This window comes from Lissotriton helveticus, chromosome 11 (genome assembly GCF_964261635.1).
Source record: "Lissotriton helveticus chromosome 11, aLisHel1.1, whole genome shotgun sequence".
Taxonomy (NCBI): Eukaryota; Metazoa; Chordata; class Amphibia; order Caudata; family Salamandridae; genus Lissotriton; species Lissotriton helveticus.
The window spans coordinates 595833962-595856949 of record NC_136072.1 but is presented as its reverse complement, the minus strand read 5'-3'; the positions used below and the strand labels follow the sequence as shown (position 1 = coordinate 595856949).

General features: G+C 41.0%; 1 protein-coding gene across 7 annotated transcripts in view; it reads right to left on the bottom strand.

Annotated features, from left to right (window-relative positions):
• Positions 1 to 748: 748 nt before the first annotated feature.
• The window catches only part of ZBTB38 (zinc finger and BTB domain containing 38), a 185830-nt gene continuing 163590 nt past the window's right edge, over positions 749 to 22988 (bottom strand). For all 7 annotated transcript variants that reach the window (XM_078666391.1, XM_078666393.1, XM_078666389.1 and 4 more), the window contains one exon: positions 749 to 12568. In XM_078666391.1, coding sequence (XP_078522517.1) covers positions 8273 to 12568 — 4296 coding nt within the window. In that variant the 3' untranslated portion in view covers positions 749 to 8272. The remainder of the gene's footprint in view (positions 12569 to 22988) is intronic.

The following is a 22988-nucleotide window of genomic DNA, read 5'->3' as shown; positions in this document are numbered from 1 at the left end:
TGAATAGGACCCTAATGTTCTCGTATATGAGATTAAGCAACTTAAATGTATACACTCCATTGTTCACACGGATCGGAATGTAAATAACGTATATGCTTGGAAAACCGATAAATGAAAAATAACCGTATGTATACTCATTGACAATGTACGTTGCCAAACGGTTCTCAATAAAGTGTTAAAAAACTTAATTTAAAAAAAGGTTATTGTACCTGTTTATTGTTAAAGAACATACACCTATACACTAAACCCGGAAAACAAAATCTGTAAAATGTTCCTATGTAAGACTTCTACTATGTCTAGAGAAATGGCAAAGCATTTGCAGGAATGATCTCAAGTTAAAACCAAGTAATGTGTTGAGAAACTCCAAAAACCTAAAAGATGTCTTAATTGCACAAGTGAGATGCAGCACTTGAGGCATGCCGTTCAAAGTTCTGGATGATTATTGCTTTAGAAGAAAAGATAACTTGGCATAAGAGTTTATAGACGAGACAAAGAAATCATAACAGCCCATTTGGGATTGTCCACTTGTATTCACAAGTGGTCCACAGCATCCACGGTGATGTTGTCACAAGCAGCTTTGCTGTTTAATAGAACACAAAGTAAGGCACATCCACACATTCAACTTAGAATGCATTGTTTCCCAATTTTGCGGAATACATACCTCTGAATTATGCTAGCTTAAAACTTTTCTTGTAGCAGATTGATTCTGAAGTAATTCCAAAGCAAAACAAATAACGAGGTCTACAAAAACAGGAGTTGGTTCTTTAATGTAAGCAAAAACATGGTCACCAACATATTTATGTACAAAAATACGCTGAAACCCTGTATCTTATTATATTAATTTAACATTATTCAAACAATTCTGTACAGTTTTTCATACCCTTCAGTTCTTTTCAAATGAATTAGCTTGTTCACATTAAAATAGAGCATATACTATAATGCAGTTACTCCTGCTGTCTTCCCAAAGATGAAGAGTACAAATAAAAGTGCTTCTGGTTCAAGTGGTACCATATACAATACAGTTAAACATTAGGCAGTCATCCAGCTCCAGAAACCTTAATCTAAATTTTGATCTTGCTGTTACCAAGTAAACGCCTAATTTATTTCAAATAAGCGCAAATCAGTTTCAGCTACATTATCTTCTTTGATCTCCTAATCCAAGAACTGTTCGCTTTGAATGGAGAACGGTATGGTATACCACTTTAGGTGACTGAATGGTTCGACGAGCAAACACATTTTTTCAAGTAAAATAACTTGGGGCAAAATCTGTTTACTTAGTTTAGCAAGAGGAACACAATTGTGCACCATATGTTCTCACATTGATTCTGACTCGTGTTTATTCTTTTGAGGTCAGAACTCACTTACCAATTCTTGTGCAACAGTTTTTGCACTGCATCAAAGAGAACTGGCTATTTTTCCTAGACCACTAAATCTAGAGTCTTTAGTGACACAAGTTATCTTTTATGGTATCAAACAGTACAAAATATTTAAAGTAAATAGTGAAGTAAAAAAAGAAAATCTCTTAAACTAAAACTCTTTTGAGAAACTGTAACAAAATTAAAACAAATCTTGGTTCAGTTTGTTTTTCACTTTATCTTCTCAACTCTATTAGCAGTTAGCCCCAGGATGTCCATTTGAACATTGAACACTTGATCATCAACAACAATTAAGATGATTGAGACACCCATTGTTCTGGTCATATTGATGCAGTGGGATCCATTTGGGCAACATATGTTGTCCACTGTACATATGTGCACATATCTTCTCAGATGAAAAACATATAGAGCTTCCATGTAATCAAATGAAGATTTGCCACATTCTAAAGTCAAAGCTTAATTTGAAGAACCTTTAACTGTTGGACTGCTTTCAGTTTTGCCTATTCTGCACAAATTCGTAAAACATCCATGATTACTAAGTCGGGTTTTTAATTCAGGCTGCTTCTATGGTGGATAAATGGCTCTAAGTAAGTGCAGTGAATCAGCCCATTCAATTAGGTAATATTCCTGTGTGAAGGTACAATATTACTACTTTATTCAATTCTTAACCTCAATCCAATTAACAGTTTAAAATTGATTATGCATTTTGTATTCTGAATGAAGTTTAACCACACTGTTTTTATGGAGCCTTTTGTCATGAGACACACCAGCAAAAAGTGGCTTTTTCGTCGCTATAATATTGTCTCTAGTGAGACGAAGTCTTCGGAGAATTAAATATTCTTACCTTCTGAAAAGACCATGCATCTAGATGATCACAGTCTTGCCAGTCATATGCTTCCCAACATGCTCAGTCACTGCTTTGAATTTCTCTTCATAGTGTAGCATTAGTGCACTTACAAATGGTAAGGAGACCAAAGACCAGTTAAGGCACAGAATCAAAGTTACATTGCTGCTCCTGCCTCTCCACCATCCTTTCCCACGTGGAGTAGATGTCATACTTGACATCTCTGTTCACTCCAGCCTGGGGCAAGGGCAAGGAATTGATGTCCACATTAAAGGCTAAACTGGCATAGTTTTTGCAGCCTGCTTTGGATCTCAATTCCACAATGATAATACCTGCTTTTTCCACTGTCTTATCTTTTTTAAGTGCTCAAATTATAGTACATCTATCAATGATCATGGCCGTGAATTATCAAACTGTTTCCCACGATAATGTTTTTTATTACCAGAATTGGCCTTAGAGAGACCTTATTACATAACGCAAACTGAAAACTATCTTATAACCCTTACTTACGTAGCCTCTTCAGTTTTCTGGCATTACTATAGGTTCAATATTTCCAAAAAATAGAATCTCTCCTTAATATTACACATCTTTATGTTGTACCGCAGATATGCAGGATATACTGGGAAGAGTTGCAGATCTATGTCCTCCATTGGACTGCTCCGCAGCTTCTTAGAGAGTGCACAGCCTGGGTGGTCACGGAAGGTTTCCACTATCTAGGGATCTGTATCACCGGAGACCCAGACGCCTTTTATGAGTATAATCTTTCGCCCCCACTTGCGAGTCTGCGGAGTGATGTCCAGCACTGGAAACCAGTGCCCCTATCCTGTTAGGCAAAGCATTAAAATTATGGCCCTGCCCAGTTTTCTTTACGTGCTCCAAAATACACCATACTCAGATCCGCCATCATATTTTCAGGCTGTAGACACTCCTCTGGGATGGGGGCCCCCTAGAATATCCCTTCTGAAATTGACATGGGGCTGATATGACGGCAGGATAGCGCTTCCAGCCCTCCAGCAATACTACTAGGTGGCCCAACACATCACTGTTAATCAGTGGGTTTATCTTCCGGAGGATGAGCCAGCTTACAGAATGGATAGGTGGTATATGCTGTCCCCTTATGGGGGGCAGTGCTCCACCACATTCCCAACCTCAACTTCTGTCACGCTTCACGAAGTGCACATTGTGCTGATGACACTGGGTTGGAAGGGTAAGATCACCCGTGCTACCCCGCTGTGGGATATGGCGATGTTGGACACCCTGGCCAAACAACATGGTTTTGACAAATGGGACTTAATAGGTCTGTCAAGAGTGGGATATCTGTGGGCACACAGGGAGATAATATCCTTTGCAGAACTATAAAGGGAGTATCAATTAGCACGCTTGGAGGCTTATCACTACCTCCAGATCAGCCACGCCCTACACAAGGCAATACCATAGGGAGAAGATCACCCTAAATCCTCCCTAATAGAAGATTGGCTGTTGGATGATTACATGGGGAGAAAAGCCAAATCATTGGGTGGTCGATGTGCGTGGGGAGGAGGGGAAACTATGAGTGTTTGAAGACCTGGGATCATTGGTCATCACTGTTTTGTGTCTCAATGATATGTGATACGATCCATACTGTCATTGCAATGTTGTTGTTTTTTACTTGAAATAAAAAGATCTTTAAAAAACAATATTCCAACAAATAACAATACTGATTAAACTGCATGCCTATTTTAAATCAGGGCTAAAGTCACACGATTTTGTCCCTCACTACATGTATCCCAGACATATGTGAGTTGGATAGAAAGTATATTTGCATCCAAATCCTGTTATTTCAAGATATTCGGCACTACTGTACTCCCGCAAGGTTTCCCTGCACTAATTCATCCAGTTATTACCTGGGTGACTTTGTACAGCAAAAAGAGGTTAAAAAGATGGAGAATAGGGGGTAAATAGGTGAAAGTCCTGTCCCTCGTGCTGGCCTCTGAAACTCGGCTCTACCAACAATTTGATTTAAACCTTAAGCTGCAGATTCGGATTTACCATTGGTTTAAAATGCCTTCCTAGAAGTCTGCAGTACTTGTTTAGAGGGGCCTAGGTATTCTGGATGGGACTACATTTTCCTTCTTTTTTAACAATCGGGGGGGGGGGGGGATGGGGGCGAGAGAACTTTAGAACAATAAATGTGTAATAATATTTAATATTACTGAAGCATGGAATTAGTTCTCGTAATAATTCAAATTGCTATGAGTTCCTAATCCACCGTCAGACATGTTAGTATGTAATTCACACAGAGGTAGCAAATGGTGTGAGTTATTGGTGGGAACGTTGAGATTCTGAAGTCAGCGTGACAATATCAAAGCCAACTTTGGGTAAGAGTTAATTTATGTTTCTTAAGTCATTCTGACCAAGTGCAGTTATTTAACATGGTCTCATTTGACCACCCATTTCAGGTATCCACATTGCAAGATTTCACTTAGAATCTTCAAGTACTTTTTGCACTCCTTTCTGGGATATGTGTGTTTTTTGTTATCTCTTAGGCTCATCTTCTGAACTCACTATGAGGGACATGCATGCAAACCCTCCAAAGATCCTGATCAAAGGTGCAGTATTCAAGTTGTGATTATAGATCTACCTATGCATCTGGCAGTCTCAGTATTTGGACATGTGACATAGACATGTCCTGTGCCACTATATTTTGCTAAAGTGCACAGGATTCGAGTCAGATATGCAGGTCAGAGTGCTAGAAAAACATTTTAATGGTGAGGACCTCTTTGGAAAAGAAGTGAATGATGTTTTGCAAGCCAGGTGTGGTGAAGGCAGTCGGGGCCTGGTCATGGAGATTGCCAGTTATTTTTGGGGCCTGGGAAGCAGATATGCTTATAAACAAAGATTCTTGGCCCTGCTGCTGAAATAACAAGCTTTCCCTTCCCTGTGGATACCAGTAGCAATACTCCCAATAAGGTTAGCAGGAGTTTGAGACTGCTCACCATCCTTGGAGTGGAAAATCCAAACAAGGGGAAGCACCCAAAAGCAAAAGTGGCGTTCATTATCGGAAGCTGAGAGACAAGAAAAAAACATAGTGTCAATATGGAAAGCAATCACACTGGACAAACGTGTATCCTGGCAATAAAACTGACTTTTTGGGGAAAAGTCACCCTCCTAATCACCATCCTGCGGAGAACATGCGGAGAACATGCCAAGGAACCACTTGGACAACAGTAGATCGCAGTTCAAGCCCTGCTCAGTAAAGGTGGCGTATAGGCTATATTAGTTCAAGAGAGAAAGTGGGATAACCCATCAAGGTGCTTCCTTGTGTAGAAAAAGCATAACGTTTTCCAGCTCAAAATAGACCTAAAATGTATGAAGACATTTATTTGCAGGCCTTCTATAAAAATGGCTACACTGGTGAAGTGGTGACATACTGATAGAAATTGGAAATTGCATGTTCTCTAGATCAAATAAATATCTACTTTCATGCACTTATGAATAGAAAGAACTGCAAATATGTCAAATGTGGAGTGAGAGAGGATCACTGGCAGTTCAAGGTCCTGTTATTTGGGCTTTGATTTGAACCTTCAGTGTTTATGAAGTGCTAGATGCCAGTAACCACTCATCTGTCCAGACAAGGAATCCACATCTACCATTACCTGGAAGACTGGCTAATTAAGTGCCAAGACTGCATTGGTGAGTCAGAAGTGCCAGATTTCTCACTAAGTTAAGAAGAGAAAGACCATGGAGTATGTTCTGGTTTTCTCAATAGCCAGACAAAGGATACTCCAGGTGTATGTTCCAAAAAGAAAACGTATTTAAAAGATCCTGCCTGTTTAGGAGCCAAAAGACCTCAACCACCTAAAAGTGACATGAATCAACATAGGGATCCTCCTCACACAGGCACCGAGCTAGGGTTACGATCCTCGTGTGGAGCACTTGAGGGGTGGATGTTGGAAATGAGTCCTGTATGAGGAGACGCATGGGTATTAAATCAGATGGGCTTATATGGAGGAAAAATGTAATGAAGAAAATCTGCTAAAACTACCCCCTGGTGAGCTGCAATTTTTATTTTTGTCTCGAAATTGGTAGGTGTTTAAAGATGAGACAATGGTTAATCCGACAGGAGAGTTCAACATTCTTCCACAATGTTCATATCAGTTGATGATGACAGCATCCAACTGGGCAAGGAAGACCTGGAGTTGATTGTGATTTCCCTCAAAGACATTTACCAATAGCTAGCACATCCCGCAGTCCTTACTACTGTCTCATGCAAGATTCTCCATCATAATCGAGTGTTCCTCAAGATATCAGTATAGCTTCTGAGATCTTACAGTTCTGTCACCTGGGTGTGCCTTAGGAGTGGCTGAACATATTGGCTAACTCCAGAGCTGAATCAACAAATGCAACAGGTTGCATTAAAAGGAAGATATTTTGCATACAGAGCACAAAGAATGCCTTACAACCAACTGCAATTCAATCACAAATTGCTGCCATAATTGTTTAAGCTATCCAAGTCAGCCCTTCAAAACATTTTGAAGTAGGTGCACACGGCTGACATGATTTGAAGGTAAATGAAGAGCCTGATTGCTTTTATTTTGTTCCTGCAAGCAGTAATTGGAAATTATCTGAAGGTCCCACTACCGTCCGGTGAGGACACAGGCCTTATTGCAGGGGGTCAAAGCTGTGCTGTCATGCCTGATTTGCGCTCCATTTGAACCAATGCACAGGGCAGAACTAAAGAACTTGACATGGAAACCTGCTTTCTTGGTTGCTATCACCTCTGCAATGAGAGTTTGAGAGATACATGCCTTTTTATGAGAGTATATGTACATCAGTACATCAACCTTCATGCACAAACGTAATGCTATGATCATATCCAAAATTCACCCCTAAGGTTCTCTCCGATTCCCTTTTGAGCCAGATGGTGTTTGGGATACAACCAGTGACTAAGACAGGGAAGACATTGCACATCCAGATGTCAGAACTAGTAATGCTAGTATATCATTAGCACAAAACCAATGAGGTGGACATGTAACTGTTCATTGTATTTGGCCAAGACAAAAAATACCAAGTGGTCACCAAATTGACAACAGTGTATGCATTAAATTAGAATTCTAACAAACAAGTGATCTCTCAATGAGAAGAGGTGTGGCTACTGCCACGTTCAGACCTAACACACTGGTGATGGAGATACACAAGCTGGCCACATAGAGGTTATCATAAACCATCTGTAATTTTTACTTCCTGGATTCAGGGGCACAGTTGAACACATAAGTAGGTCAGACTATCTTGAGGAACCTGTTCATAAGATATACGTCTTTGCTTGAATCTCAGAAAATCCCTGCCTCATTATCTATTCAAAGAGCACTAAAATCTATTAACTATCCAATGCTGGATAAGAATAAATTACTTGCTTCTAAAGCTTGTTCTCCAGCTTTGGTAACATAAACCCGTTTGACTTTCTCAGCAATATGTATCAAAAGGAATGTTGGGACACACCTAGAACAAGAACAGAAGAGGTACCGCATGTTGAGATCAATAAACGGGCACGAAGGAAGGGTGAAAGAGTGTTGAATGGACTGTAAAAAAGTAGCCCTTTAGTCATAAGGTACTGCATGCTTTTTCATAGTGGTGGAGTCCTGCCTGCAGAAGGGGACTATGCAAAGGCAAGGTCATTTATTTATTACCCAATATGCTAGTATATGTAAAAGGCCAGAAGGGCTGGAGGAATCAGTTGCGGAACAGATTGAAGTTAGCTGCGCCCTAGGCCGCTAAGCCTTTTAGAGTCTATGGCTTATCAGGAAACTTTGTTGATTCCATATGGTCCTTTCTACTTCATTAAAGAGCAGGTGGTTAATGGTAAGATTGCAGTAAAAGCAATTTGGTTGTGAATTTGCCATTTAATGCCATAGCTGTTAAGCCTATATACCTGTTAACACCTTAAATATCTTGTATAGATTTGACTGGGCTGAAAACCATTAATATTAATGTACTTTAAGAAAAATATTCGGTTTACATGATTTAGCGGGCTTGAAACTGAGATTTTTGCTTAAAGTCCTGGTGGTGCACAGTACTAGTGGTAACCAAGTGAACTTTTTTCAAAAAGAATATTCTTATTGATGGTATTTGCAGCTTGACAGTTCAAGGCTCCACTTTCTCTTAAATCACGCTGGCAGAACTTCCAGCTCTCCCAACTTTTTTGTTCTGACTTCTGTTTAAAGCAATCCTCAGAAAAGACTCCTTTTGTGTAGAAACCACCACGTTTATTTTTGAGATTCATTTTTTGAGTATTGATGCTATCTTCCCCCTTTTCAGAGGTCAGATCTTCCTCGCTTTCCTCACTGAGAATAGCGGAGTCAGTAGTGCTGTCACTGGAAGTAAAGTTTTCACAATTATCCATAGTGTTTGACTCGTGCGTTTCTCTGAGAGGCTGATCTGTGAAATATTTTGGTCTCTTTTTTAAGTGCGCCATCGGCCCATCTTCACTGTCCTGGTATTGCAGGTTTTTAAGAAAGTGCTTATTCTGGTGCTTACTCAGAGCATCGGGTGTCTTGCACACCTTGGAGCACTGGAGGCACACAAACCCCTTAACCCCATTTTCCAGTTCATGCTTTTGCTCATGGTCCTTTTTGGTGCTCAAGTGCAGAAAGCTACGAGGGGAAAACTGACATTCGTACACTTTCTCCCCGGTGTGGGTTCTTTCGTGCTTTACAAGTGTTTCATTGCGAGCAAATGTTTTGCCACAGTGCTGACAGATGTACTTCTTAACATGCAAATGAATCTGCTCATGTTTCTTGAGATGTCCAAGGAAGGAGAAGCACTTGTCACACGTTTTGCAGCAATAGGGCCTTTCACCAGTGTGGCATCTCATGTGAACTTTTAACGCTGATGGGTTGTGGAACAGCATCTCACAGACCTCACAAGAAAAAGAAATAGGAACGGGGTGAAATCTTTCGTCACTTGTTGCTTCTTCCTTCACAGAAACTTGCATATCACTAACTGCACTATGAGTGCCATTCATCTCCACCATCATTTGTTCTTTACTTGCTTGCTCAATTGGACTGGCAACATTTTCCCATTCCAGTATATCCTCATCAGAATCCATACTTTGAGTATCCAATTTCTCCCCCTTCAGGTCTTCTTTAGTTGCATCCTTATTGGCAATGGATACATTTTCTTCAACAGACATATACCTATTACAATCTGAACTTTGATTGTCAAGCCTTTCCACCTTGATTTCCACGTTACTTTCTACATCAGTGGGAGTATTTGAATTTTCCTCCACAGATACATCCTCTTCACAATCAGTGTTGTGTGTGTCATGCACCTCCCCCTTAATGTATTCCTTACTTGCGTCCTTGATGAGAGAAGAAGCATCTTCTTCCATAGATTTATCTCTATCGCAACCTTTGCTTTGAGTGTGAACCATGTCACCTTTCGTATCTTCCTTACTTGTATCCTCAGTGGCAGAAGTCTCACTTTCTTTCACATGTACATCTCCATCACAAACTGTTGCTTGGGCATATAGCGGCTTCTCAAGGTCTTCGTTCCTTGTACTCTCAGTGGGAATGTGTCCTAGGGCGCTCACGGAGTCAAATTCAATTTCACTGTGGCATTCGGGAACACTCTGCATACTTTCTGTTCTTTTTTTGACTTTTCGTAATTCTTTCAATTGTTTGGATCTCTTCTTGCGTTTGTAGTTGTAGTATGGGCGCCAGGACTTGTCGTTGGAGTCCTGGTCGCTTGTGTCATCGCACAACTCGTTCAGTATCTTACTCTCTGATAATCTGCGCAGTCTGCCTGAGCTTCTTTCTCTGTTCGCTGCTTTGTACTCCGGCTCATCTTTCCAATGTTCATATTCCAAATATTTTGATCTACCTTTTTTGTAGAAAAGATTAGATTCTGGGATGTGCCTTCGCACCATGGCTTCACTTCCAATCCTCACCGTTATTTGACAAAGAGGCTCAACCCCACTGCTGATTAAGGTTCCAGGTAATGCTGGTTTGGCAATGTATGTTACAGTTTTGCTCTCTCCCTGCACAATATTTGTGGTCCCTTTTGATGCAGCTTTTGAGTCAGCAATTTCACCCCCTTCCACTGGGTGCTCAGGTATGCTGCATGTTACAGATTTGTATTCCTTCATAGAGTTTGCATTGATGTTGCTGTCACCAATGTTATCTGAGTCCTCATTTCTTTCTTCTTTTATAGCTTGGCTTAGCTTATTGTTGGATATTTGATTTCCACTGGTTTCAAGTGATGCAACGTTATTACCGTGCACGATAACTGAGGAGACTCTACTGCTGTGCATGATGACAGATGGGACAGCAAAAGTGGGGCTGATAGTCGCAGACACATTTTGACTTTGGCTACCTGGGGCATCCAACTGTTGAATACTGGAAATGAACTCCTTTTCAATAGGCGAGGCTGATTTTTCAGGGACTGGAGCCTGTTGTATGTCAGATTGCAGTTCCCTAAGTACAGCACTAACAGTACTTAGGGCTGTTGTTTCCCTGTTTTTACATGCATCAATGAAGGAGACTGTGCTGCTTAAATTGTCTCTAATTTCCTGAAAATGTGCAGGCAGCTCAGAGTTCAGAGCAAGGCATGCATTTGCAATAGTGTCACAGCTTTGAGTGTTTACTTTTTCCAGCGACCCACTATTGTTAGCTCTGCCTGAGGTGCTCCTGCCCTTCATAGGCAAAAGTCTGTATAGCTTATAAGGGTAGACACTGGATTTTAAACCTCCATTGGCCGTTTTACGACCCATCCCAAGACGTGGATCAATTCCGTGGAAAGACTTCTGGTGGTTTTTGAGAATACAGTAGGTCATAAAAGTCTCTAGACAGAAAATGCACTGATACCGCCTGTCCCCAGTATGCCAGATCTCGTGCTTTGTGCGGTACTCTGCTAATGCAAACACTTTGTTACAATAATGGCATGGGTAGGTTTTCCTCCATGAATGGACGTTTGTATGCCTGCGTAGGCTTGACATGGTTCGGTAGCTGCGTTGGCAAACATTACAAATGTAAAATATCTGGTCGTTCACAATTTTCACAAAATGGTCTTGGTCTGGCAGGGTATCACCGTCAATGGGGAAATTGCAAGGAAGCTGATCTGTGTACAAAGTCCCAGATATGTTATTGGTTGTGCCATTGTCTATGGTCACCTGTGTGTCTTCGGTCTTGACAAGCAAGGGTGCTGGTCTGAAGCAGATTTGCTCGTGTCTCCCCAGGCGTTTGTGATGTGTGAAAAGTTTGCCGCAGTTCTTACACTTGAAAGGTGGGTGATGCTTTTTGGGAACCTGAAGGTGGTCGCCAAGTACAGCAGGACTATCCAATGATTCAGTGACCGGTAAGTTATCAGGTAATGTCTCAGAAGTATTGTTTTCATTTTCGATAAAAAACTGGAATTCCACTCCCTGGTGGGAATTCAAAATGGAAGCGATTGGTTGGTCACTGTTCATTTCTATGTCAGGCTGTGGAGTTTGCATCTTATTTTCAATCAATGCATTGTACTTCTTTAGGAGTGCCTTCTTTGGGATATTGCATGCTACATTTGTGGCTTGGATCGTGGGTGGTGTTGTAAGGGGTAGGTTTTCTTTGCCATCTTTAGAGACAGGTGATTTTCCATGTTCAAGGGACAAATCTTTTCGAGGAAGCTTACCGCTGGAAGAAACAGCATAGGAATGTTCAGCTAAAGCATGGAGTGATTCTGTCCCTCTACTTACATGGTTTCCCCTGAGAACAACATCTGTTACGTTCATGCCTTCTGGGGTCCTTTTGACATTTGCCCTAAGATCTAGCGGGGGGAACACCCCATCACTGTTCTCCGTCTCTACAATTGAAAATGCATTTGTTATTCTTGGTCCACTAGGTGTGGCGTCATCATCGCCCTGTTTGTTGCTGATTGAACAGCTATAAAGTGCAAATGGAGTCTGGGCTACTATTGGTTCTGAGCTGTGCACTGATGATGACTTGGATTTGTTACTCCGATTGTCATGCTGAAGGTTTTCCAGAAATGGGATACCCAGCATTTTCCCTGCAGTGGCAAGATCATGTAACGTCTCTTTTCTCTTCACCATCACCTTGGAGCTATAGATAAAGTTAAGTATTTCAGTAAACACATCAGCCTTGAGGTCATTCAACTCCATGATGTGGCTAGCAACGTGTAGACTTGGGCTCAGAAAATGTTGCCTGAAGTAAGAACTTGAAGCTGCCAGCACATTTCGGTGGGCCTTGAATTTGACATCTTCTACAACGATGGTGACGTCACAGAACACTCCTTGCAACCTCTGATCGTTCAAGCTGTTGAACACAGTTTCCTTGTGATGACTGTCCACAAGATCTTCTGAATTAGGCATGACTGTCATCTGAAAAAGGGAAAAATGTATTATAGTATGCTCATTTAGTTTCTTCTGTTCAATGACTATCAAGCAATTGATTTAAAACTGTGTCTTTAATTATTCATATGCAAAATATAGTATAATCAAACATTGAGAAACCAAAATGTCGAGTCTTGACAAGTTGGTGCAATGGACACACATATATTTATATATTTATATTGTAAGCGTATGCCACAAAAATAAAGAGAGAAACAAGAAACCATGCCACAGCTTAAAAATGTTGGCCATGTGCTTGTATAAACATTTGAAATAAAGAAATAACCACATATATGTTTTTAAATGAAGTGCGCAGGTGATTCCTAGGCAGATGTATTTGGAAAAGGATTAACAACTGTTTTCAATTTTAAAGCACATCACATGAAAATAGAACTATTAACTGGTGCAAATAAAAGGCACTATTACGTTTGAAGTGCTGTAATCTGAAGACAGCTTAAATGCCAAACGACGACTAAAACAAGCATTGACAAAGTTAATAGGGCTAGTGTTGCCTGCCAGCCTTTTGCCTTTGTCAATGTTTGTTTTGTAATAGGTTTTGAAAACATTATTGTAGGGGAAGCTGCTGGGCCTCATCAATCTAAAACAAACACTGGTCTTGCTTTTGAATGAAATTGCATTTTGTGTAATTGATCGGTCTAGGCACTCACTAAGTAATCATATGTGTGCTTCGTCACTTTACACTTATGCATCCATTTATCCATCCACTAGTTCATTCTTGTTTTCACCCTCTGATACAACCACAATAAAAAGCATATGCAAGATAAATTAAACCAATACAAGTATAAAAAGAAAACATATTGCCGTCTAAACGGGACTGGCATTTGCTTGCAATGACGAACTAAACGTATCAGCGGGTGTCCATGTAGCCAATGTGTTATAAATAGTCTGTCATTGTTTTAAAGTTCCAGCATGGCTGCAAATTTAGAACCAATGTGTTGGCTAGATTAGAATGGTAAAACTATGGCACACTATGGACAAAAGCATTCCATAATGGTCCCCTGGTTTAGAGGAGGTGGCCATATGGTATGCAGTGCACTGCAAATGAAATGATCGGCAGGCACGTGACCTGTTAGCAATGCCTTAAGAGCTGTATTATCCTCCTAAGAAACATTAAAAAGAGGAGAAGCAAAGAAATTAAAGGGGAACTATAAAATGTGGAAAGTGGAAACTCAAGGATTGCCCACCAGCCCTGACAAAATACCCATCTAAAGGCCTGTAACATAATGCGATAATAACCAACTGATAAAGCCTAACTTAGTTTAACATATTGCTTTTCATGATTATTAATCTAGTCCAACTGCATTTGTCAAAACGTTTCATAATAAGCAGACCAGACCTTTGGCATCCGATATAATGTTTCCCGGTGCAACAATCAGGCCTTTAGTTTGTCACCATAACCAACTCAGGCCTATATTTTTTTAGCATACATTTTCCACAAGGTAACCATCAGACTCAAATTCATATAATTAATAAGGTGTACATTTTTTATTGTTGGCTAAGAAAAATACTCTCTAACGAGGCCCTAACAAGGATTCTCACACTGCAAACCTTTTATATCCACGGTTTGTTACTTGGGGTAACCAATACAAAACCATTGCCTACCGCGGCAATCTCTGAGAGCCTAAGCTTCTTCCTCTGAAAGCTCTTTTTAGCTGTCATGCCAGACCTAAAAAAGCACGCATAGCCTTAGTAGCACCTGGTACTGAAGGGATCTATTTTGCGTGTGGTTTTGCTCCTTGTGAATGATGGCATTCTGCCCTGTTGCAGTGAAGTTAGCATTGGTTGAAGGGGGCTGCTCCAATGCCCCATGCTGTATAATGTTGTCGGAGGAAGAAAAACTTGAATGACTTAGTTACAGACCAATGGTTGAAGAGGACTGGCTGAAAGACCCTATAAGTAAGCATATTGTACATAGCATTTTGATGAAATCAAAAAGATCTTGTCTAATGCCAAACCTAAAAATAAAAATGAGAAAGAATCTGTAGACAAAGCATTGGCAGAGTAAGGTTTTGGCAAAGTAAAGTATTGGCCCACCAGTCCTAGTACAGAGGAACACTTCTTTTTAGACAGATGTGCATATGTGATCTAGCAAAATGCTATGACTTGTAGTGAAAGATGGCCACTGCCCCATGCTGATTGCTATGGTGGACATAAGCAAAATATAAATGACAGTAAAACAGACCAATTGATGAAGATGACTGGCTATAAGCACCTTTATGTATGCATGTATATCTATATATTTTAGAAATGATTTTTTTTGTTTGTTCACATGTGGTTAGCGACTAGTGAACGCTCTCTAGGCCAACCCTAAGAAGAGCCAAGAGCCATTTCGCTATGTAGAACAGCAAGGTGCCAACCACCTCAGAATGTATTGTAGAAATTGTGTAATATTTTACTTGGCATAAGCGACAGCCATTTTTCCTGTGGGGTTTATTTAAGTTTCCTTCGAAATTCTTGTGTCTTTTCACTCTGCTTGTGCTATCTATTTTAGTTGACTTCCTGACTCACCTAAAAGCAATATACGTGCATGTAGCTGCCAGTGCACCTGGTTATAGATATTAACTGTCAATCATTTTCTGCTGCCATAAGCACTCCTTCTCCCAATCCCACTTTGCTGACCACATAGTTATTCTGCTGCCCTTGTTTGCTGAAAAGTATTTCTAAAACGTGTTCTCCCTATTTCTGTTCACATGCTTACACTGCAGAAAACCTGTATAAAAGACTTGTGTTCTGTGACCTCAGTGTACTGCCTCATTGCAGCACTTGAGAGAGTGTTGTGTGGACGTACTCTCACTCATGAGTGATTAATAAACTTGTTATTTATTTCCAACTCCAGTACTGATCTCTATTTTGTTGGTCTTTGAACCCGTGGTCAAAAGGGTGACCTTGCACCAGTGTACCCCTAAAAAAAAGATTCATTTCCACAGTTGGCGCCCGACTCGTTGGGCCCCATTGGAGACGTTGCCATTCAAAGGAGTGGTCTTGACGGAGGATTGGAATTTTGCTGAGGAATCGCACTGCACGAGGAGACCTTTGACTTTGCAGGCCGACGTGAACTTTCTGGTTTTCCCGATTTGACCATCCAGGTGGTGGCCGGTCTCAACAGGGGTTTTCTTTAGCGCAATTTCGAAGTGACCATTAGGTCGACCAGAGATCAGCAGGTGGGAGTTGGAGTCTTCTGTTTGGTACGGTCACTAAAGTGGCACTCTTGATTTGTTAAGCCTGGGCTTTTTGTTTGGATTTGTTATTCAATCTTTGCAAACTTTGAAGGCAGATAATGTGGAGATTTGTCTCCTTTTGAAATATTTTGGAGTAGTAATATTTTACACATATTTATAAGGCATGCCTGTTCTCAGCACACTCCGTAGCTGGTGTTGCTGCTCTGGTTTTATCACAATAAGCTTGGAACAAAGTCAGCCGGCTCCCCCAGAGAGAACACCTAATAGAGACATGTATGTCAAATATGGTATTTCTTCCATAATGTATGGTCCACTGTGGAACAAATACACAAAAAAAGATTCGGATCTGTAATGGCCAGTGAACGGGTCATTTGATTTAAAAAAAAAAAAAAAAAAGGTTCAATATGTAGAGCAGTGCTTATTTAAAAGGAAAAGTAGACAGGATATGTTTGATTGTGTGCGTATGCGGGAGAAAGAAGTACGAGAGAGAATGAAGAGATCAGAAGCTATAGCAGAAAAAGTACAACGTAAAACAATATGTAAAAAAACGCTAGAATTAAAAAATAAAGAAAAGAAGGGAAAAAAAAAGATAGGGAACGTCGATTAGAGGTGAATAGCCATTACCCTATTAGGCGCCTTATTTATCCCATACTTAATAAACCTCAGGATAACTGCATCCTATTAGAACGCCCCCCACCCCGTATAAATTTCCCAATCCAAGTGCCGCTGATGAGGTTTCTGACAATGAGTATTTGTCGTCAGACGACAATTGAACAAGATAAGCAAGATGGGCAACAGACTCGCTCTACTTTGACTAGAGCAGAAAAAGACAAATTAAAAACTGCTGCTAGGGAGGAAGCTCGCCTGCTTCACGCTGCATCGCTCATTGTAACAATGATTCAACAGTGGAATAATACAGAGCAATTTTATTTTGTAGAAAAATGTGTTTGGGAGGTAATATTTGATTATAGACAAATTTCTCAACAATTAGAGCCAAAGGATATAAATACTAATTATAAACGATTAACAGATGGGACTTTCCGTTTTTCGCCCTTATCTGATATGATTAGATGAATGGTTAAAATATGAGACGCAACGTTAAGTTTATGAAAGGAGCAAGAATTAGCTAGAAAACAGAAAGGTGTAGAACCATTTCAATCCCCAGCACAGAAAATTGATGCTCCGGTGGATGAGGTTGCACCTGTTAGTAGTACAGTTGCTATAAAACCTATGCGTCAAGCTGCACCCTTTTATGTTCCTCCTAAGGGTGCGGGAACAGATGATAATAAAACTTTGAATAATGCAAAGGGATATTTTATATATAATTGGGTTTACACTCTTTGGAGTAGAGCTGATGTGATGGCTCTTAAAGCTGCTTTGCCCAACCCCCCGGAAAAATCCGGCAGCATTATATGAGGAGGTGGAAGGAGTCATTAGCTCCTGCACTATGATCTCGCCAGATATTGATATGTTCTTTGAGCTTATATTGCCTCCTGATATGTGGAGAACAACTGAATTGTTGTGTGCCAAGTCAGGCTCAGCCTCATCAGCTACATCTACATATCGATGATTCGCGAAATAACCTCGATCCAACCCTCGAAGATTCAGCAGTACAGTCAGTAATGGGGAAACCCTCGAATTGCGAAGAAACATCAGCTCACCGCAAGGTTTACAGGAATGGGCCGACATCAATGAAATCCTTCCAGCCTACCAATCCGGTTTTAGGCCTGGAGCATCAACAATGGATAATATTTTAGCTCTCGCTTACCTAGCAGAACAGTCCACTCAGAAAAAGCAGCTGACACTTTTTGCATGTTTCATGGACTATGCAGCATTTGATGGCGTTAACCAGAGCCTGTTGTGGCGGAAATTGAAAAATTGGGGGGGTACCTACGATACTGCTAAAAGCAATAATCAGCCTTTACATAGGAACATGGGTACAGGTGAAACTTACGACAAATGCAGCCACTAAAAAGATCCCAACAGATCGAGGGCTGAAACAAGGCTGCGTACTGGCACCCCTCCTTTTTAACTCATATTCGTCAGACCTTGGCAATGCATTATCCAAGGCTAACCTTCGGTCTCCTAAAATTGGCTCGACTAGACTATTCTTAATGCAGTATGCGGACGATATGGTGTTATTGGATCACACCTATTAATCAGGGTGTCCCCAAGGGCTCGGCACTGAGCCCCACATTGTTTAATCTTTATGTTCAGCCACTAGCTGCAGTCGCCAGGCAGTGGGACCTTACGATGGTCTCATATGCAGACGACACACAGCTAGTGGTTGCTCTAACTGAAGGCTCGACGTTGAATGTCTCCAGGTTTAAAAGCGGCCTCACGGCCGTGGCAGACTGGATGACGTCTAATTATTTGCAATTAAATGCAAATAAAACTGAAGTTCTGCTAGTCAGCAAGAACATTGACTCATGGGGCGAACTCTGGTGGCCAAATGCTTTGGGTAAAGACTCGGAACCCAAGAATGTAGTTAAACTTGGGAGTGTGGATGGACTCCTCTCTTAGCTTCTGCTTCCACACGAAAAAGGTTGCTGCCACATGTTTTGGTATTGTACGAGGTCTTAAACCGATTCTAAAATATTTTGATGCATCTACTAGACAACTGATTGTTCAGTCCACCATTCTTTCTCGTTCGGACTATGCCAGCTCCCTGCTTTTGGGGGCCAATCAAGCAGAGATCACCCGGATGCAACGCATCCAAAATGCAGCTGCCAGAGCCTTAGTTGGTCTTCCCCGGTTTTGTTCTACCGCTGATACCATCCGGAGGCTTAATTGGCTCCCTATGGCATAGCGGATCCAGTTTAAGACATTATGCCTATCTTTTAAAATTCTGAAACTCGCTACACCTAAACTGCTCTTTAACCTATTAACCCTGTATGTTCCTTCACATGCATTACGCTCCTCGGGACAGCACCTGGTCTTGGTGCCTCGGGTGAAACGCTGTCGAGCGGGAGGTCGCTCCTTCCGCCATTTAGCAGCAAAACTGTGGAACTCGTTACCGGTCCATATACGAGAACTGGATAACCTGCTGAATTTCAGGAAGGCAGTTAAAACTTACCTCTTTCCCTTAACGTAACTTTCCTGGACTTTGCCTTGCGGGGCTCCACCGTAGCAGTCTGTTCCTTTAGCTGCTGGAAGCGCCGGGACGCCCCTTCGCTGGGGCAGCTGAGCTCTATACAAGCTGCTATAACATAGCATAACATAACACCAAAAAAGGCATGCAACGACTATTGGAAGCTTTAAACACGTACAACAACAACAACAACCTAAGGGCAAATGCAGGAAAGGCGAAGGTGGTAATAGTTGGGAAGTATGCCAATAAACCTGGACAACACTGGAGACTAGGCATCTTGAATATTACATCAGTACCAATGAAACCCTGTCTTATGGATGCAAATCAAGTCAGTGTGCCTTCCAGCAAAACAACCTAATATTAGTGTTTACCTTGGCAGTATCCTCTTAACCTTCATATTTTAGTGGATACCTACTGCGATGCATTAAACAATTTTTGGGCATAATTATATTCTTATATAAAAACAAGGGGAAGACAAATTGGTATATTGATTACCGTCTCCTGACAATAGCACAGAACACCACAAAAATGTAGAACTAAATTGTCTACACAGTGCTGACACCAAAGGAATATGATAACTGAGAATGTGTCAAAGCAAATTCTGCAGAGAAAAGAATCATCTGCCAGAAAAAATGTGTGGCGAAAAGAATGACACCTCACTGGAACATCACCCGTGGGGCAGCTGGCAAATCCTCACCAGACTAAGCCCCTTTTCTCATCACTGGTCGTCATTCAATTAAAAAAATAATAAAACGAATGTGTCCAAACAGAAACCAAACAGAAAAGTGTAAGTGCGCTGATAGCAGAACCGATTGGGACTGCTAGTGACAATATAGTGTGATTAAAATCAACAGGCACACCTGTTCGCAACCTTTTATTCCTAATGTCTAGGTGTGAACCATTGAATTAAAAAGGCTGGTAGCTATCCTCGCATACCGTTACCTATCGCCAACATGTTTCTCTGCCTCAAAAGTAACGGCAGGGGAAACAGCCTTTACAACGAGGTTTTTACTACATTGTAACTTTACCATGCATTTTTTACCATGCATGCTTTTAGAACGCATATGCTTTTTCAATGTATGCCTTTACCACGCATTTAAGATAAGTTCAGAGGTGTGGGGCCTACCCCCACAAATACATTGTTTATATATATAAAGAATGCATGGTAAAGGCATACGTTGTAAAAGCATATGGGTTCTAAAACAAATGTGGGGTAAAAAATGCATCGTAAAGGCATGAAGAGTATTTCCCTGCGCTCTTCTGTCACACAACCGTTGCCGAGATCTACTGGATTTGCCAATACTTGTTCTGAGTTGATGTGGTCTTGCTGAACAAATGTGGAAGTGATGTGTGAAACAGTTGAGGAGCTTTGAACTGAAGCAAGGACGCAGTGTAACGGCCAGAGCTGCCGACAGGGGAACTGGAAACCAGGTTCGAATCTTAGGGTCAGCTGAACAGTTTGTGATTCTAGGCAAATCCCCCCTGCGTACGACAAGGAATGTGTCATTGTGTATCTGTAACTGGTGAACACTTAATGCGCTCAACTACTATCGGCTCGTGTTAGCACTATGGCAAGATGGAGGATGGACAAGCGCTCCAATACCATCAGAATGTGCAGAAAAAATTAAAATAAAAACAGCAGCAATGAGGGAGGTAGTGGGGAAAAGGGTCAAGCAGGCACGCAACAGGGGATGGAGAGATGGGCAAGCAACGAAGGAAGAGGGCAGGAGGAAGGAACAATTAAGGGGGGAAAATACCTTAATTGAAGCAGGATCCGCGTCAAAAAATAATGTGCCATTGTGGTATGTAACTGGTGGGTACTTAAAGCACTCCACTACCCCAAGCTCGTGGTTGTGCTATGGCAGGATGGAGGACAGAACAAGCGCTCCAATACCATCGGATCATGCAAAAAATAAAAATAAATAAACAAGTAATGTTTGTGTTTTAACAACTTTTTAAGAAGTGCATTAGTTTATGTACAATCACATGCATTTTAGTGGTATGTGTGTAGGTGTACATGGGAGACCGCCTGAAAACACAAGTACTCCTATGGAGTGCTTGAAAAGAAATAAAAACCGGGAGCAGTGTAAGGACACATGTACTTAGTCTATGCGATATGGGAAGGTCAAGCACGGGAAGAGGACATGGACACCCGCATACCATTACAAATGGCATCAAAGAAAATGAGAGGGATGCTGAAGTTTACCAATGGTAGGAGATGGGAGGCCTGAAAGCCCACAGATAGAACACAACACGTCTATTTGAGACAGCGCATGCGCTGACTAGCCAAGACCTGAAAAACAATAGATTTTGCAAAGGCGAGACCTACTGGCTTTGCCAGTGCTTGTTGTGTTTAGACGGACATTAAGTGATTTATCCATAATCACAAAATGTGGAATTAAGGTTGAGGCTAGGGAGATGGTATGGGGTCCTTTCAGGAGAGGATGTGGCTTAATGGCCATAGCTAGCAACTACAGAGCTGGTAAATTTGGTTCATGTTACGGCGTCGGTTTAACATCCTTGATTTTGGGCAAATCACGTAATCTCGTCGTACCTACAAAAATCAATGTGTCCTTACAAGAGAAAGGAAAGGTATCATGCAAAACCCGTTGCAATGTTGTATCAACTGACTCCCCGCAATCAAGGGAGGGTGAGTACTCATACTTAGAAAAAGTTAGACACTTGCAGCATAGTTATTCTTTTGAGGTTTTGCATAAATGTAATCCCTTTGATGCTGGGCTTCCCTGCTAAAAAGTACTAATTTAATGATCTTACACTCTGCCCTTGTGACATTTCCTCTGATAAATCTGACCTGCATGTCTTCTTCCTCTGTCACTTTTATAAAGAACAAAGATCTAGATATATTTAACCGCTTTTAAAACAACATAAATTTGCACTATGTTGTAGCGCCCTGTTTTTCTTGAAAAAGCTTAATGATCCTTTTGTTTGTTTTTCTGTTGCCTCATTCCTATGGGCTTGTAACCGTAGAAGACAATTTTTTAGAATTAAGATCAGCCTAAATTTTAATAACTGATTAATTGAGCATCAACATCATTTAGGAAATTATCTAATTGATATAAGAATGAATTTTTGACTATTTTTATCCTTTTTTAAGCAATTGTGATAGCTGAATTTGCGCTCTGTTCACTTTATTGAGTAACACATACATTTTGAAAACTGGGATTGTTAAATTTGAAGTGCTACTGACTAGGGTTTGTAATAGTTACTTCTTATATTTACTTCCCAGTAGATTTTATGGTCAGAAATATCATTTTAATGTATGTACTTTTATGGTCTATGCTTTTCTGAAATGTATCTGTATTAAACAAAGGGAGCCAACTTAGTATATGCCCTATATTGCCGAAGCACACGTTTATGACCCGTACCTTGGCTATATAGGATGCCGGCATGATTTGAGTGTCCACGGCACCGTTTATTGATTTGTTAAACCGGGGGGCTAAAGTTTTTTTGGGTAGCTGAAAGGGCAATATACTAAGTTGGCTCCCTTTGTTTATTCCAGATACATTTCAGAATTGCTGGATTTAATGAGGTGCACCTAACTCGGCTTGCCTCCATGTGTTGGAAGCCCCCTCGGCTCTCGGTTAATTGGTATGTTTGGTGATGTTTTACTGAGAATTGCTCATGCCAGTTGTATAAGTGGACTCGCCTCATGGAGATACCACCTGCTTGCCTCCTAGATGCAAGAATCTTTGAAGCTGAGATGTTAAATGCCAGAATAATAGTGTTTGAAGCCTTATGGATTATGGAAGACACCGCAATGTAAGCCCATTTCTCTACTTACATAGGGCATGCACTTTAATCTGTGTACCAGATAGGACGTAGGTTGACATTTTGTTTTATTATTCTTTTACTTATAGGCACACTGAGGACTGATGGATCTAAAAGCAGCCTTTCCTCATATCAGTAAGGTAAGAGGCGGGAGCGCCGTTAGGGTGCATCTATTCCGTTGGTTGAAATTAAGTGACCTGAACAGTAAGAGCATTTGTTTCTCTCTTTTTTTCTATAGATTGTGATGGTCCTGAGGAGAACCCTGGTAGTCAAGGGGTTCGAATCGCGTCGACCTTGTGCATTTTCTAGCCAAACAAACATATTCAAAATT